The sequence below is a fragment of the Prinia subflava genome, chromosome 12 (genome assembly GCF_021018805.1).
Source record: "Prinia subflava isolate CZ2003 ecotype Zambia chromosome 12, Cam_Psub_1.2, whole genome shotgun sequence".
In the NCBI taxonomy this organism is placed as follows: Eukaryota; Metazoa; Chordata; class Aves; order Passeriformes; family Cisticolidae; genus Prinia; species Prinia subflava.
In genome coordinates, this window is record NC_086258.1 from 15,011,516 (window position 1) to 15,027,441 (window position 15,926).

Here is a 15,926-nt window from a genome sequence, read left to right on the forward strand (position 1 = left end):
GCGGCTCCGGCGGGACCGCAGCGAGCGCTGAGGGACAGCCCGGGGCACTCGGGGCACTCCGGGGATCACAGAATCGGTGAGGGTGAAAAGAGCTCCCACATCATCCCGTCCTGCCTACGAGCCAACACCACCGTGTCAACCAGAGCGTGGCACCGAGTGCCATGTCCAGTCTTCCCTTGAACACTCCTAGGGACGGTGACTCCAACCTGGGCAGCCCGTTCCAATGTTTCATCACCTAATCAGCAAATCCTTCCCAATGCTCAAGTAGTGACACCGCGGGTTCCTATCTGCACTGTGTGTTGTTGCTGTGATCCAAACCATAACAAATTGCTGCCCCTGGGCACCACGGCGCCACTCGTGTGTGGGAAATTAAGGATGTCCAGTGAGTTCATGCTGTAGCTGAAGTTTTTCCAGATGAACCAGCAAAGGACACCTCAATACTAACAAGGCAGTGGCTTTGGCTATCCCAGGAAAGCTACCCCAGCCTTGGAGATAATAAAAGGCACACCCCTGGGATCATACAAATGTGCATTTAGTCCATTGGAGCATTCAGTGACAGCAGAGATTAACTGAAGGTGAGCAGCGGTTCTGCCAATTACTTTAATAGCCACGCAGCTCCATTCCACTAAATGCAATAGCTGAAATCCACATACTTTATTCACAATAAACTATTTATTTTGCAAATTTTGAAATGCCACAATTGTCCTCAAATCCAAAGCCTATTTCCCAGTTAGTGTCAACCCTAAAGGGAAAGATTTTCATACCTCAGATCAGTAACATTCTTGCTCTCTGAGCATTCCTTAATCAATCAAAACTGTCTAAAGAAAATTCACTTGACAGAAAGTAATGGCATAATCTGTTGTCCTGTATTTTTTTATATCAAGGTAGGAAAAATGAGGTCCATGAGAAAGGCTTATCCCCAACATTAGAGCTTCCTTAGGACATTCTTTCCTACAAATATCCTGGGACTGCTTAAAGCTGCTTGAGCAACACACCTGACTCCCACAGGGGTGGTTACTGCCTTTACCATAGGCTGGAATTGCTTTAATGAAGTATGGCCAGACCAGAGCACAGTGTGAGGAGAAGCAGAGCAGACAGGAGCATGAGTTGCTGATTCCCAGGAAAGCCTGGGTATTTATGCATTCATTCCTTGATACACCCCTGTGCTAAACACTGAGGCTTTTATAGAAACTCTGCAGGCATTAGCAAAAGTGTCCCTGTTCTCAACAGGCTTTATCTCCTGTTTGGCTGACTTATAGTTAAAGATCCATTTCTTTCCAGAGTGTACAGCCAGAAAGCAGGGTAAAGAGGATCTGAGGTACTGATTTCAAAGGTGTGCAAAAGCATCTCTTTGTCAGCAATGGAGTAAAATGACACGGTCTTCTTTTGTAGCTCCAGGAAAACGCCAACCTTCAGCGGTTTGTCCTTGTGTAATACCATTTCTTGATTCTTATGCCACGCTGACAGCTGTTTTTTAGGACCCAGCCATTCCACACACCAGGAATGCTCAGTTCTTCCCAATTTGTCCCTTTTACCAATCATTTCATGAGCAACTCCAACAGCCCATCCATCACTGTCCTTGGTGATTACTTCCCAGTAGTGGCACCCAGCAGAGAAGCCCTGTGAACACATCACTTGGCTGATGCAGAATCTTTTGGGTGATGGTTGGTAGGCAGTCAGGTGGCTGGAAACCATCACTCTCCTGTTGTGGTCTGTGAGTGCCAAGCGCTCGTGTACTCTTGTGGGGTCTAAGGTCACATCATCTGCCCCTGGGAAACAGAAAGGAAAATATTCTCACATGCAAACAACAAGAAGGCAGGTGCATCCCTGCTCCAGAAGAGAAATGAAACCAAATCATCATACCATAAACCTGAATCAAAATTCCAGAATCCTCAGCCAAGCACTAACAACTGTATCCTGGGCACACTGAAACATTTAACAGGCACAGCTGTGTAAATATCCATGACAGGCTCATATGCATTCAGTGGAAAGGTGAAAGTACCCTGCACCCTACTGCAGGGTACAGACCTCAGCCCTGGTCTGTAGCAGCCTCACCCCTGTGAGTCACAGCTATAGCCAGTACAGATAAGTGTGATAGAAGGGAGGGGGCGAGCTGGGGAGGAAAAAGAGGATCCTGAGGAGAGGATCAGTGCTGTGAGCTCAGTCTGGGGCTGCAGGCAGAGCCTGGTGCTGGAACCTGCAGCCACAGCCTGGCTGGGTAAAAGCTGCAGTCAGAGGCTGCAAGGGAAGCTTCCAGCAGGAGCCTGCTGCAGCCAGAGCCAGGGAACAGCTGCAGTCAGGATGGCTGAGCTGTAAAGAGGAATAAACCAGGACCCTCTTCATCTGTGATAAACAGGAAATCTCTGTCTCAGCTCATTTCTACCCTCTAACAAGAGGGCTGCGGCGACACCCTACAAGCTGGATTTTATTCCTAGCCCCAATCTTTTTTTAAAAAAATTACCTTTTTGTCAATAATAAATGGCATGCTTACCTTAATAAATCTTACAATCATCTGTTCACTGGGACAAGTTCTTACATATTTTATCAGCAAAAACATTTGTGTTCTGTGTTGTTACAGATGTTGTAGAATGTGTTGACTGTAAAAATCACCTGGATGCTGTTAGAGTCCTGCTGGCTTGGATACTTACACTGAGAAAACTGGCTGGAAATGGTTGGTTCAGGATGTGCAGACTCTGGAGATGATGTGCTGACACTTGGCTCCTGGTATGAGTCTGAAGGCTGCACTAAATACAAAAATAAGTGAAGTGTTTAGGCATTTCTTCAAAATGTACACAGGAAGTATTTAAGCTTCTAAAGAAAACACATCTTAAATAATCCCAGCCACTGGTTCAAGTACAAATCAAGGAGTTGCTTTTTTTTGATTGCATCAATTACAAAGGATGTATAGGCAAACATTTTTGCCCAAAATTAACAAAACATTTTATGCTGGTGTGGTTAGAAGAGTGAGATGTCAGAAGAGTGAGCTTTATCATTCTATGCAGATAAAGCAGTTTCTGTCTTCAAAATGTTTAGTGTTCTGTATTTTTTTGCTGAGTATCGTGTTTCTTGTTTTATTTGCACGTGCATTTCATAAGCACAGAGTAATTTTTTTACTTTACTTCCTAGATCCACTGCCTTTAATAAAAAGATTTCAAAATAAGGGAAACTCACCTGGTGGGAGTTGGTGAGCATAATTCTCCAAGAGCAAAATTTCCAATTTTCTCTTAAGATCTTCTACAGCACTTTTGACAACATTAAGCTTCTCATCAAGTGTAATTTTATTAATTGTCGAAGGCGAGCCTTTGCACCTCTGCCTCTCAGATAAGTCACTCTAATAATAATAAAGTATCAAGGGAAAGATAAACTGTAAACAACAGCAGTAATTTCATCTCGCAGATCAGATATAATATAAAGCCTCAGTGGAAAATGAGCAGTGATCTCTCCAGGAATCTTATTCTTTGTATCAAAAGTTTCCTTTATAGGACAGTTACCTCAGCAAAACAACCTGAAATCTTACAGAAAATAGTGAAGGATATACTTATTAACAAATAAAAGGAGTGTTTTCCTTAAGAAAAGTGAAAATGTGACTAGTATTTCTTATATATATATATATATTTATATATATTACAATTTTCCTAAGTATTCATATGAATAAAATGTTGCTCTTTTTAAACTTTCTTCTTCTAGGACTGAAACCAAAAGTTTGAAAACATATTAGTGCTAGGAAAGGGTAAGCTTAGTTTGCCTTAATTTAGAAATTAATTTAGAAATTGTGGAAATCTGCATCTGAAGTTGCTCTCTTTGTGTGTACAGTCTGTAGGAGGAAAGGCTTTTGGAGGCTGGATCAGTCTCCTTTGCAGGTGGGTATCTCAGGTAGGCCAGATAACTCTGAAAGTCCCCATTTCTCCTCACTGCCTGGAACAGGACCCTGGATCAGGTGAATTCCAATATGAGCACCTGTGCCTGGGTCCTGGCAGTTCAATTCTGTCTCATGGTGATGTCTTAAGTTTTAGCTTTCATATTTTTCAGATTCTGGGCTGCCTTGGTCTGAGGTTCATATCAAGTGTCAGTGTGTCAGTAAGTTCTCTTCACAGGGTAGGTAGACAAAACAATCCCTTTCCAGCTTTAGACCAAGGACAAGCGTTACAAGCTTCAGGCCCAAAAAGCATAAATAATGCACACTGAAGAGAGCAAACAAGGAGGGTGGAACTTCATAACCTGAAGCTATAATTGGACAATTAACTCCAATGTGCAAATGGACCAAAACTTACACAAGTGTGAAACCTCGTGACAGTTTGTCCATTTTGTGACTATTCTGGGTCCATCTTGGGTGTAGCCCTGGCCAGGCTCTTCTACTGCCCAAGGTGTATCCTTTAAGGCCTTTTAATAAATACTGACTTTAACTCTGTCTAGTCTCTGTTCTAGGTCAGCCTCTCAAGGCATCAGTCCCAGTGCCACACCCAAATTCCTCCTGGCTAACTAGCATCACTTGGTACTGCTGTTTTCAACATCAAAAAGGGCTCTGCACAATCTGAAGTGCTGTACCTGCGTCTTTTGAGGGTCCTTGACATATTTTCCCCAAGAAAGTTGTTATAAAATATTTAATAACTCTGTGAGTTCTTTAACTTGCATACCTATGTGTAAATACAAATTTTGGAAAATAAAAGGATCATGAAAGATCTCAACTCTACATTTGACTGAGGACTGGATTTCAGCAGTGCAGGTCGCACTTCATTCCAGTATCCCTGGAAAAAAATCTAGTTCTGAATTGCATTCCAGCCTGTGCCTTTTTCACTACTGTTTTCCTCTGCATTTTTCATTCCAAACTCTCCCTGCTGACAGCAATGTCCATGGATCAGCACCATTGTCTCTTTGAGAATGGTGCAGTGGGGACCTCAAAGGCCTGAACATATTCAGCTATCCCAGACATTGAGCTTGAGAGTTTCTACTCATATTCTGCCACTTCATTTCATCACTTACAGGTTGGGCTTTGATCTCTGTGAGCTGGTGAATAGTCTCTTCAATTTTCTGTTGAGCAGCTTTTTGCTCTTGTTCAATGAATATCAGTGTGTTTCTCTCTTGTCTTTCAACATACTCCTTCATGCAACAGAAATCTTTAATAATCTGGCTTTTGATCTGAGATGTATATTCCTGAAAGGCAGAAAATATGGAGTTCATTGTGTGGTTAGGAAAGATGCACAGAATATGAGAATTAGTGCCCCATCTAATGTGCTCTTTGACTGACCCCTGCAGACCAGAAAACTTTATTCAAAGGAATAAAATATATTTGACACTATCCTGCATTACATGCAATGAGATTTGGGGCATGTTAAGGATCATGACTATTTTATAGCCAGTGGACTCTGCTTGACAACTCAGAAAGTTCAATACTCCCTCTTATGATTTGTAATTTGCATCTAAGTGTGCCAGAAACATTCAGGCTACTCCTGGGATAAGCAGAAAAATGGAACAATGCACAACTCCAGCGGCCTTTGTGCCACCCAAGACACAAATCAGAGCAGCTGATGCCATATACCCATCCTCATTAGTAAAAACACAGTTGTGACAGAAAGGAAGGAAACAAAAGGCAGATTCCTGCTCTGAGCTGGAAGACAACCCTGCAGTAAATCACATCTCCAGCCCAGAACAGAGGAAAGAGAAAGTTACTGTAGGTGATGAATGTACAGTGTGTACCTTTGTTTTATTGAGATCTTTCCTCAACAGGTGGATGGTCTCTGCAGTTATTTTTTGTTGCTTGGAGCTTTCCCATATCTCTTCCTCCTTTAAAGTGACACATTGGACTATTTATCTATATAAACCTCAGGGAAAGCATGACTAGGTTAAGCAGCAGGATAATAAAAATTCCCTACATCACTGACATTAGTTAAGCAATAGACTGGTTGAGGAGGTGCCTTAAAGACACAATCCTGAGTAGGAATAATCACAATGAAGTCAACATCAACAGTCACCAATTAATTACATGTTCAATTGTAATTGTGAGCTTCAATACGCTCTTAGCTTGACTGAATAAGATACGTATGTGCTAAGATAATGAAGATCAACACATTTTTCTCATCGCCTCCTCTGGGAGTCGTTTTAAGCAGGGACCAAGAACATGAACCTGTCCCCTTCTGTGCCCCGAAGCTGGGTGGAGCTGTAGCTCTGTCTAATAATGTTATGTGTCCTTCCGGCAGCCTCCAATGCAATGCTGATGCAATAAATAACACCCAGCACAAAGAAGTCACTTATTACTTTTGTGCATCAGCTGAATATGTACAGGTATTAGTTCTTCTAATTCAGCTACGCAGCTCCCAATGTGTCAGACACCACCAATGAGCCCCAAACACTGTGTTAGCAGAACCCTGTTCAATGTGTCACAGTGCTGTGGGATGGAAACCCGGGCTGTCCCGAGGGTGCTGCTGGGTGCTGTCCCGGAATGTCGCGGACAGGAGTCCCTGGGTTTCGGGGGATGTCGCCCGGGGATGTCCCGGGGCAGTCGGGGGATGTCACCCCGGGATGTCCCGCGGTGTCGCGGAGGAGCCCCGGGCTGTCGGGGGGTGAAGCTCAGGGATGTCGGGGACGGAGCCCCGGGCTGCCTCCGGCCGTACCTGCTCCCCGGGTCTCCCTGCCGGGCTCCGGTCGTCGCAGGCGGCAGCTCCGCAGGGTTCCGGCTGCTCCTGCGTTTCCAGCCTTTCCCGCAGCTCCCGCGGGATGAGGCTGAGCAGCGCGGCCAGCTCGCGGTTGGGCCGCAGGTGCTGGAGCTCGAAGCCGCGGCGGCAGAGCGGGCAGGGGGCGCGGGGCCGGTCCGCGCAGTACCGCACGATGCAGCCCCGGCAGAAGCTGTGGCCGCAGCCCGCCAGCCGCACGGGCTCGGCGAAGAGCTGCAGGCAGCAGGAGCACTGCAGCTCCAGGACGCGCTGCAGCCGCTCCAGATCGATGACGGCGGCCATGGCCGGGCTCGGGGCGGAGCGCAGCGCCCGCCGAGTTTCGGTTTCCCCGGGCCCTCCTCCGGTGCCGAGAACGCCCCGGGCCGCGCCGGTTCCGCCCCGCTCGGTTCTGCCCCGCTCCGGTGTCCTCTGCTCTTCTCACGGGCCTTGCTCGCAGGATTTGGGTTGCCGGTGCAGCTGGACTGTGACGCAGAACTCTGTAGGGCCTGGCCTTGACTTCCATTGACTGTCCGAAAAAGTCCCCGTTATCTGCACGGTTTCGTTTCCACCGAGAATTTCCCGATTTTGTCATAGTGAGAGTTGCTGACATGGGCAGTCTGCTGAGCCAGCCGGGAGAGCAGTGGCACAGCACAGTGCAGACCCTCACTCACTGAGGTCCAGGGTACTGGGGACACCAAAGCTGCCTGAGGCCATCCCGAGCTGCTCAGATCATCTCAAAAGAACAACTAACAAATGAAAACTGACACTGTTCCTCGTACAAGTCAAAAGCTGCTTTCTGTTGCTTTCAGGAGCTGCAGGATTGGGCTGTTTAATAGAATTGCTGAGCCACCATGTGAGCTAGAACGAAGGGGCTGTGTGGGGACAGAGCCTGGAACACAGGGAAGTTCACGGGAGCATATCAACACGTCAAACTGCTGCACATTGCTCAGAGCTGGACAACGAGCTGGCTGAGAACGGCAGAATCATGACCCAACTCAAACAATTCCTTTGCACTGCTGGGCGAGTGGGGGTGGGGAAAAAGAATAATTAGTGTCACTAATTCCTCCAAGTATTGGCACTTCTCATTTCTGAAAAAAAAGAACTATTTTGAGTATCTCAAGACCCGCTGGCAATTGTCAGCAGAAGGTGGAAGTCTCACCAGAAACTTGGTTTGCAAGACTTCCTCTTGATTTGTAAAATAAGGCTATTGTAGAGAAGAATTAAATGTGTGAATGACTTGCTGCTTGGTAGACCCAGATCTCAGATTTGGTCTTGAGGCATGGAAACACTCAGTGCTCTGTGTCAGCCACGGCAATCTCCATCACACAGCGGTACCTGATGAGAAGGCTCCCCTCCAACACTGAACACCAGTCCTCATTTGTGGAGTGTCTGCAAGCAAGTCACTGAAGAAAATACTTTTAAAACTTGTTTCAGCCTTTCAATGTTCAGTCTAATCAAGCTCATTAAGCCTCATCTGTTCTTGGGTGAGACAGATCAGTGTCTGTTCATCCTGTACTCTCGATGTGTTCACCAGGGCACCGTGTGGGGTTGTGCTCTGGAAAAAATTCATTGGATGTTGGATTTGCCACTCACATAAAAGCCAAACAGTAGAGACTGTTGAAAGCAAGGAGCTAAGAACATCTGTGTGATGCCATTAGAGGAGTGATTCCATTACAGTATCCCCCACAATTTGGCTTGTTCTTTTATTGAGCCAGAAATGCAGCACTGTAAGAAACATTCACCCCACTGTGTTGACAACAACCCTGTCCCTGTGTGGCCAGAAGCTGCAGCCAGGTGGATGGAATGTAGCTGCCTGCCTGCTCCTCCCTGTGCACATCAGAGCTGGGTGATGACACTGTTCAAGGCGTCCATCCACTCCCTCTGCTTCCTGTCATTCTCACAGATGAACACAAACTCTCTCGCTGGTGTGACCAGAATGATCACTGGTTTTTTCTTCTTCACCCAGACTCTCTGGGACAAATCATCTCGTACTTCATATCCCTCATCCCTCCTTCCGATGAAGACCTGGCCCTGTGCAAATTCATCCTGGAGAGGAGGAAACAGAAGACAGCCATTAGCCAGCACACAGTGGAGCTCCAGCAGACACTGCTCTGTCCTTTGACATGGAACAGATCTGGGATACACAGAGGGGAACTGATGGCACAGACTGGTGACACCAGCAGGAACACACAGAGGGCTGTTTTGCACTCACAGGCATTCCCAGGAGGAGAAGGCAGGGCTCCCTTACAGAGCTGGTTGGTGGGTGTTCAAAAGGGGCAAGGACATTCCCACGGCTAAAGCAGTGCTAGGAAGCAGGATACTGGGGCTGCTGCAGGATACTGGGGCTGTCCAGGCCCTGACACTGGAATATTGCTCATCTTGGCTAAGGTTACAGACACAGAAGTACTAGGGCTGGGAGAGAGGAGGCATGAACACCACAGGCAGCAGCAGTTACTTTTAAAAGATGTTCCTCACAGCCACTGTACAGGCCAGAGCTCCCAACCAGCTCAGTTTCATAGACATCCTCTGGCAAGGGAGAAGGGCTCTTAAGGCTGGGCCTGCTCTAGTCTGGCACACCCACTGGAAAAGGTGGATGAGAACAGACCCTTCCTCCCCATCTGCTTCATGAAGGGGCTGTGGAACAAAGAACACTCCTCTTACCAGTGGATTTTTAAAGTATATCAGCATCCTTTCTTGAGAATCCAAGCAGAACCAGCGTACCTTAAAGGCCTCCTTCTGCTGCAAGGAAATGGTAGAAATTCTTGAAAGGCCCAGGTCTCAAAGTGGACTTTGGTCTATTCAAACCCCAGGACCACTTAAATGACTTGGAGCTGGAGCTCAGTTTCCTTCATCCCTGCAACTGGTAACAGACTGCTGTGAGAGCCCTCAGCTCTCTTTTCCCTGGGCTCAAACTACAGATTTACATTCAATGACAATTATCCGGGCAGGGAAGTAATCAAATTCACAGGATTAAGGAAGTTGCATGAAATGGATTGAAAGCACTGGAGAGAACAACCCCTGAGCCAGTGGTGATAGTGAAGAGTGAGCAATCGATTTCAACAATCTCATCAGGAAGGTTGTCCCTACAATTTTGGGTGTACAATACTAGTTAGGTTTTTTTTAAAGTGCTAATTCCATCAGCTACACCTACCTGACCATTCCTGAGCTATTAACTGCTCCAGGCTGAGCTGAAGAGGCCTCTTCTAGGACTCAACTCAGTTTAAGCAGAATTTGGGCCTCAGAAAAAAAGAAAACACAACATCTTTCATGCTCTGTGCAAGTACCTGCAGAAGAGGTGCTGGAACACTGGGCCAAACCCCAGCATGTTCAGTATCAGCACTGCACCACTGAACTTTACAATGGGACTTGGCTCATGGTTTGCTCAAGAGGAGAGCAAGGCAAGAAGTGGCTGTGCTCAAACAAGACCTCAGATCTTTATCTCCTCCTTCAGCAGTGCCCAAAACCTCACTCTTCTGCTCCAAGAGTACTGGCCCAAGCACTTCCCACAACAGAACAAACCAAACTATTGGCTTCACTGTGGAGAAATTTGCTCAAGTGACAATTTGCTGCTCTAAGTAGATGTGACTTCAGTGCTACTGATTCTAAGTGAAACAGAGAAGTAGGAGGGGTCAGCACGTCAGGCTCTGCTGTGGCAGGAGCTGAAGTTAGCAGATACAGCAATCCATGTGGTGTTGTGCAACAGCATTTTGCATCTCCATTGACAGCTAATCTTGCTTACTCTTCAAGGATTCTTCTTCCCAATCTTATTTTCCACACAAAATAAAACATGGTCCCAAAGAACACAACAGGCTTCAACAGAGTGTCTTTTATCAACCCAGGAAGCAGAGAGTCCCTGAGCAAATCTTTAGGAGTCAGCATCATTGAACTACCAAATATTCTCTAACTGGAATGATCCTGTTTGTGTAATGCCACGTATGCACTTACTTTTGGTCCTGTTTTCTCCATATATCCTTCTTTGGCAAAATTTCTTGTGATCCTGGGTATGAGCTAGGAGAACACAAACACAAAAAAGTCAGTGTCTGTTCCAACTGAAACCAGGACAAGGCTGTCTCATTCAAGATTGCATTTTTTGTTCTGTTTTTGTCAAAGTTAATCACTATCAATTGTGGCTTTTGGGGTCTGGGATTTTTCTGGCTGCTTGGTAAAGGGAAGTCTGAAGTAAGAAGGAACAGAACATTTTTGACAGATTACACTGTATAAGGATCACATGGAGACTTTAAAGCCTTAAATACTGACTAATTTTTTGCATGTTATTCAGTGTGGCCTTTCCTTCTACCCCTTCTGTCCATTCCCTGGACCCAAGTGCTGCTTTTTGAGCACCTGACTCTGTCAGAAGAAGTGAGAAAATGTTTTCCCATGCTGTGTTTGGCTAGACTGCTTCAAGCTCCCTTCAGTTCTCACCTCAGACTCAGGGACATTTGGGAAGGTTGTTTTGAGATAATGGTAACGTGCTGCCCGAATAGCATTGAACCAGTCAACAATCTCCTGGGAAAACAGCAAACACAAACATAAAGATTAACAAGAAGAGTCAGAGCACTGCTTCTCCAAATGCCCTTCTCCTTCCTTGTGAGCTCTTTGTAAGGAGGTACTTTCTCCCTGAGGGGCAGAGAGAATCAGTGATTTGTCCCAGACACGTGAAAAACATTGACCCTCGAAAATAATTTAAGAATGCCCCTCTTAGGAGGGCCAAGACATTCTCAGCATGGACAGTCACACAAGCCTGTACACACAGGCTTTTTCAGTTGATTCAGTTATGGATTGTTTAAAAACCTCTGTACCTGGAAAGGCACAAGAATCTGTTGAAGGAAGAAACAGAAGTCTAACCGTATCTACAGAGATACTTTTTCAAATTATCATTATTGGCTTGGAAATAATATAGAACAGTATTTTCTATGTGTGTCAAGAATTTAACCACGAAATTGTGTAAAACCACGAGGCAGTTACCTTACAGAGATTTACATCCATGCACCACTTAAGAGTATCCAAAGGGTGAGGCTGAATATATGCCCCAACAGAAAAGGAGCAAGATGCTACAGTTAGGAGTATCAAATTCTGCAACTTCCTATATTCTACAAGTCTTAGTGATGCCAAGTAAAACCAGATCTTGCAGACACAGTAACTCTTCCAAAATACAGATCCAACATGTAAGCATCTTGCTTACTCCAGAATCTCCATTATATTCACCTTTCCACTCTCGTGGTAGACAAAGAGGTTCCTTGTTTGACCCTCTGTGATGTATGTGATCTGCAGCCCATGACTGTGGCCTATCTTCTCCACCTGGAACATTGCATTCAGAGTCTCGATGCTGATAACGGCTTTGGGACTTTTGGACTGTGAAATGAAAAGCATCACTGTATTAAACATTGTGCTCTCAGGGACTGCAGGACAGATCAGCTGTATGAGACCTAGATCCCTACTGAAGAGAAAGCAGACGTCCTAAAATATCTGAATATTGGAAATACACCTGAAACATAAAGCCTTAATCACATACAACATAAATCCACTTACAAAGATTCCCTGACAAATGCTGGGTCACTATTAAAGAGGGCTGGGTCTGCATTGCAAGGGTCTATCTCCAGCCTCCTTAGTTAGAGAACAGTTAGCTACAGTCTCACAGAAAGGAGTTGTGTTGAGGACCCTGCTGCAGGAGCTCATGAGAGGGTATTTTGATAATGCAAGAGTTATCAACTGCCAGCAGATCTCTTCTTTGTCTTGCTATTCAACTGCCAGTATCCATTTCCTTTGTTCACTAAGCAAAAGGAGGCTGCAGGGTTGAGATAAGGGATGAGCAAAAGAACTGCATCCAAAATGGCCCAATATACCACATACGTTAATGGGGAAATATGTAGACTCCTCTAAGCACAAGCTGGGTGCAGAACTACAGGCAAAGCTCCTTGTGCTGGGTTCTGCCCACAAAGAGCAAGGTCTGAGGGTGGTGTTGACCTGCTACCTATGGCCAGCTCTGGCTGAAGAACTCACTTCTTTGCTGTAGTACTTCATCACCCCTTCCCTTGCTGACAGGAGAAATTGCCTCTTCTGGAACTGTCTGCGTCCCTTCCCAAGCTTCCAGAGGCATCCCTCACGGCTGCCTGCAGACCAGACAGGTAAGTGTCAGAGAAGGGTGGCACAGGCACAGGACTGTTTAGCTAAGGGTGATGTGGCACAGTTTCAAGTCTCTTCTCCATCTGAGAATTCTCCCCTCATATGAAAAAGTCAGTGGAGAAACAGAGAACTGGAAGATCTGAATATATCCTTGCACTTGTGTAAGTGCCTTTTCTTGGGAGTTTCCTCTCCAAGCTAGACTCAAAGCAGTGACTGCACATCCAACAATCCAAATGTGACAAACCAGCCTTAGAGATCTCCAAAGCTGCCAACAGAACACCGTCTCGAGGCTGAGACCTCCCTGACAATCCTTTTACCTGTAGAACAGAGATCTTGGCAGACTTGGGTGTCAAGAAATTCCCCACGCTCATATTTAGCTCTAATCCACTGCTGTCTTAAAACCCTGGAAGAGGAAAACATGGATAAAGCTGATCTGTGTCTACTCTAGTTTCAGCAGCCAGCCAAGGAGACCTGCAAGGGACGCAGATGTAAAGGTCTGCAGCAGTGAATACACCAAAAACTTACATGCAGTCATGGGACTTGGGGATGTAATAGTATGGAGGGACCTTGGCCTCAAATTTAGCTTTGGCCCAGAGATTCCCATGATTCCTCATAAACTGAAATGTAAAAGAAATTACAGTTAGGTGTGCCACTGCAAAGCAACGCCATGGCATGAACATACAATGAGACTTGTATCCAAGGGAGCACTGCACTTTTTGATGAGTCTTGCCATAACTCTCAGTGTGTATTTACATACATTTATTAATTCCCTTTGGCATTATAGTTTGCTATTTTTAGGTGGATGCACCTTTTTCAGTATTTACAGTTCTGAACCATGTGTGAAGGAATACAAAACCATGGTTGTTGATGAAAAGAACAAAAGAAAATTAGGAGAAAATTTGTTTATGATCTCCCTAGTCCTTCATCTGTTATCAGATATTAACTGTGATTGTATTATTAACACAATTCAACTGAACGATCAGAGGCTGAACCAATATTTAAGAGAGTATGTTGCTTTCTTAATTGAACGGACTACCAGGAAATATTTGTGGGTTTCTAAACCACAGTGAGAAGTTACTGGGTATATAAGAATACAGAGTATTTACTGTGTATATAAAAATACACACCACAGACTGTTTGGAACATGGTCACCTATCAGTGTAATTTGATTCAGCAGGTCATAAAAAACCCTGAAGTTACCCATGCAGTTAACTTGGCTCTGTGTGGCTCTGTTGCACTGTCCATGGTGGATGGCATAGGAGTTACATGGCAGAGGAGGTTATGAAATGTGGAGAATTACTGCTTTTTCCTCTGTACCTCTATTAAACTGCTCTCCCAGAAGTCAAGTCGAAGGGATTTTACTCTGCTGATTTCAGGAAGATTGCGATGAATTCCAGAGCAATTCAAACAAATGAATATTCCAAGTTTGTAAGAAGCCCACTCTGGATCTAGAGAAAAACACAAAGAATCAGTTGATACACAGGAAAAGGCACAGCCACTGGCAAGGCCAGTGCCCACATCTGATGCACAGCCCAGGCTTCACACCTAATAAACACCTCGAATCCCACCCCCTTGTTTATGGCTGTCACTTCAGTGTGTTCAGGGGAACAATCCCTGCTTTCCACAGTGAACCATGTGGCCCCCGCGTTTGTACATCCTTTAACTGCCTATTTGTTTAAAATTAAGGTGACTGTGCAGGCAGGTGAGTGGTGATGGAGAAGCTCAGCTAATTATTAGTGCTGCATGAAAAGCTGCTGTTGCTGAATTAACAACAGAAGGCAGGTGCGGACAGTGTGCACTATTGAGAGTACAGCCGAGTACAGCCACCCACAGCCAGGACTCTGTCCGCTGCCGTGAGGGCTCCTGCTCCTGCCTGTTGCTGCATCCCCCGAAGCAGCTCTGCCAGGTGCATCCCTACGGGCACTGAGTGTTCTGGCAGGGCCATTTCCTTGGGTTGCGCCACCACCCATTCTCCCTGTCCCGCCGAACAGCAGCAATTTGACGCCTTCTACAGCTCCTGCTGGCTCCCGCCTGCCCCGCCCGGACGGGCACCGGCGCCAGCCCGACGCGGGGACCCCGGCGGCTTCTCCGTGCCTTTCTCTCCCCAACCCTTGCGCAGAGACATTCCCCGAGCTGGAAATCCACCCCGCGCACCCTCCTCCTCCTGCATGCCCTGTCCATAAGAACCCGGGGCAGCGCCAGGTGCTGGGGTCGTTTCCTGCCCCCGCTGCGGTCCCGCGGAGCCGTGTCCGGAGCGGGCAGCGCCGCGGGACACGGAGCGAGGGCACGGACCAGCTGCGGACCGGGACGAGCATTGCCCGGAGGGGCGGCCGGCCGCTCGTCACGGCCGCTGTCCGCTGGGGAGCGGCTCCGGGGCCGAGGGGCGCTGCCCGGCGGAGCCGCCTTACCGGGGTCCCCGCAGTCGGCGCAGCGATCGTTGCCGGTGCCGGCCGCCCTCTGCAGCTCCAGCAGCAGCGCCTTGTTGCGCTCGTGGTCCATCGCCCGCTGCTCGGCGCGGAGCCTGCGGGCGGCTCGGCTCCGGCGGCAAATGAGGAACCGGAGCGGCCCCGGCGCCCGGGCCGCCCCGTCCCCGCCCGGCGCCTCCTCCTGCGGGCGGTCGGGGCGTCCGGCCCGGTGCCCTCGGCGTTCCCGCAGGGCACTGCTGAGGGTCCGGTGTGCAGGAGGGCTGGTCCGATCCCCTCCGGGTTTGTCCCAACCGCACCTCTGACAGAGGCGGTTAACAAAGCTCGCTGGTGCAGAGCGGCTCACACCGAGCACAGCCCGGGACCGCCGAGCACGGCCCGGGACCGCCGCTCTCCCACCGCGTTCTGCCCCGCTGCGAGCGCTCAGCACGGGCTGAGTGAGGGGGCTCGGTGACACCGAGAGTGCCAGAAAAACCCTGCCCCCATAGCCCACACAGGCACAATAAAACATTTCAATCCCACTGCAAATGTTCCTCTTCCATGATAAAGCAAATGCCAAAAGGTCAGTGACTTAATACTCTGTTTGTCTAAGACAAAAGACAAAGAAAAATTTGAGACACAGATTTTCAAGAAGGTTAATTAATTCAGAAAAAGATTAAGAGGTATTCAAATATTTTTCTAATTTCATGTTAAATTCTAATTTCTTTCATGTTAAATCCAATTCATGTTAAAT

The 15,926-nt window shown here is 47.0% G+C and overlaps 2 protein-coding genes across 3 annotated transcripts; both read right to left on the bottom strand.

The window, feature by feature from the left end:
• Positions 1–1,187: 1,187 nt before the first annotated feature.
• On the bottom strand, positions 1,188–8,199 carry RNF135 (ring finger protein 135). Of its 2 annotated transcripts, XM_063410246.1 has the most exons (6): positions 6,609–7,482; positions 5,695–5,781; positions 4,981–5,151; positions 3,172–3,331; positions 2,649–2,744; positions 1,188–1,769 (listed from the first exon to the last, which is right to left on the bottom strand). In XM_063410246.1, the coding sequence occupies exons 1-6, from the start codon at positions 6,948–6,950 to the stop codon at positions 1,234–1,236; spliced, it is 1,392 nt and encodes a 463-aa protein (XP_063266316.1). In that variant the 5' UTR covers positions 6,951–7,482; the 3' UTR covers positions 1,188–1,233. The 2 variants fall into 2 exon arrangements, with proteins under 2 accessions (XP_063266316.1, XP_063266318.1); XM_063410248.1 differs by lacking the exon at positions 5,695–5,781 and having other exon boundaries at positions 6,609–8,199.
• A 137-nt stretch (positions 8,200–8,336) lies between these two features.
• Positions 8,337–15,496, bottom strand: ADAP2 (ArfGAP with dual PH domains 2). Its single transcript, XM_063410249.1, has 10 exons — positions 15,179–15,496; positions 14,088–14,218; positions 13,296–13,387; positions 13,088–13,173; positions 12,648–12,757; positions 11,853–11,999; positions 11,070–11,153; positions 10,593–10,655; positions 9,309–9,386; positions 8,337–8,693 (listed from the first exon to the last, which is right to left on the bottom strand). The coding sequence occupies exons 1-10, from the start codon at positions 15,267–15,269 to the stop codon at positions 8,484–8,486; spliced, it is 1,092 nt and encodes a 363-aa protein (XP_063266319.1). The 5' UTR covers positions 15,270–15,496; the 3' UTR covers positions 8,337–8,483.
• Between the last annotated feature and the right edge of the window lie 430 nt (positions 15,497–15,926).

Coding starts and splice junctions, on each gene's coding strand:
- RNF135 (XM_063410246.1), bottom strand. CDS start 6,950: ATGGCCGCCGTCATCGATCTGGAGCGGCTGCAGCGCGTCCTGGAGCTG. Junction 5,152..5,694: donor AAGATCTCAATAAAACAAAG/GTACACACTGTA, acceptor TCTGCCTTTCAG/GAATATACATCTCAGATCAA. Junction 2,745..3,171: donor TGCTCACCAACTCCCACCAG/GTGAGTTTCCCT, acceptor TTTTGTATTTAG/TGCAGCCTTCAGACTCATAC.
- ADAP2 (XM_063410249.1), bottom strand. CDS start 15,269: ATGGACCACGAGCGCAACAAGGCGCTGCTGCTGGAGCTGCAGAGGGCG. Junction 10,656..11,069: donor CAAATGTCCCTGAGTCTGAG/GTGAGAACTGAA, acceptor GTGTTCTCCTAG/CTCATACCCAGGATCACAAG. Junction 8,694..9,308: donor TATACTTTAAAAATCCACTG/GTAAGAGGAGTG, acceptor CCTCCTCTCCAG/GATGAATTTGCACAGGGCCA.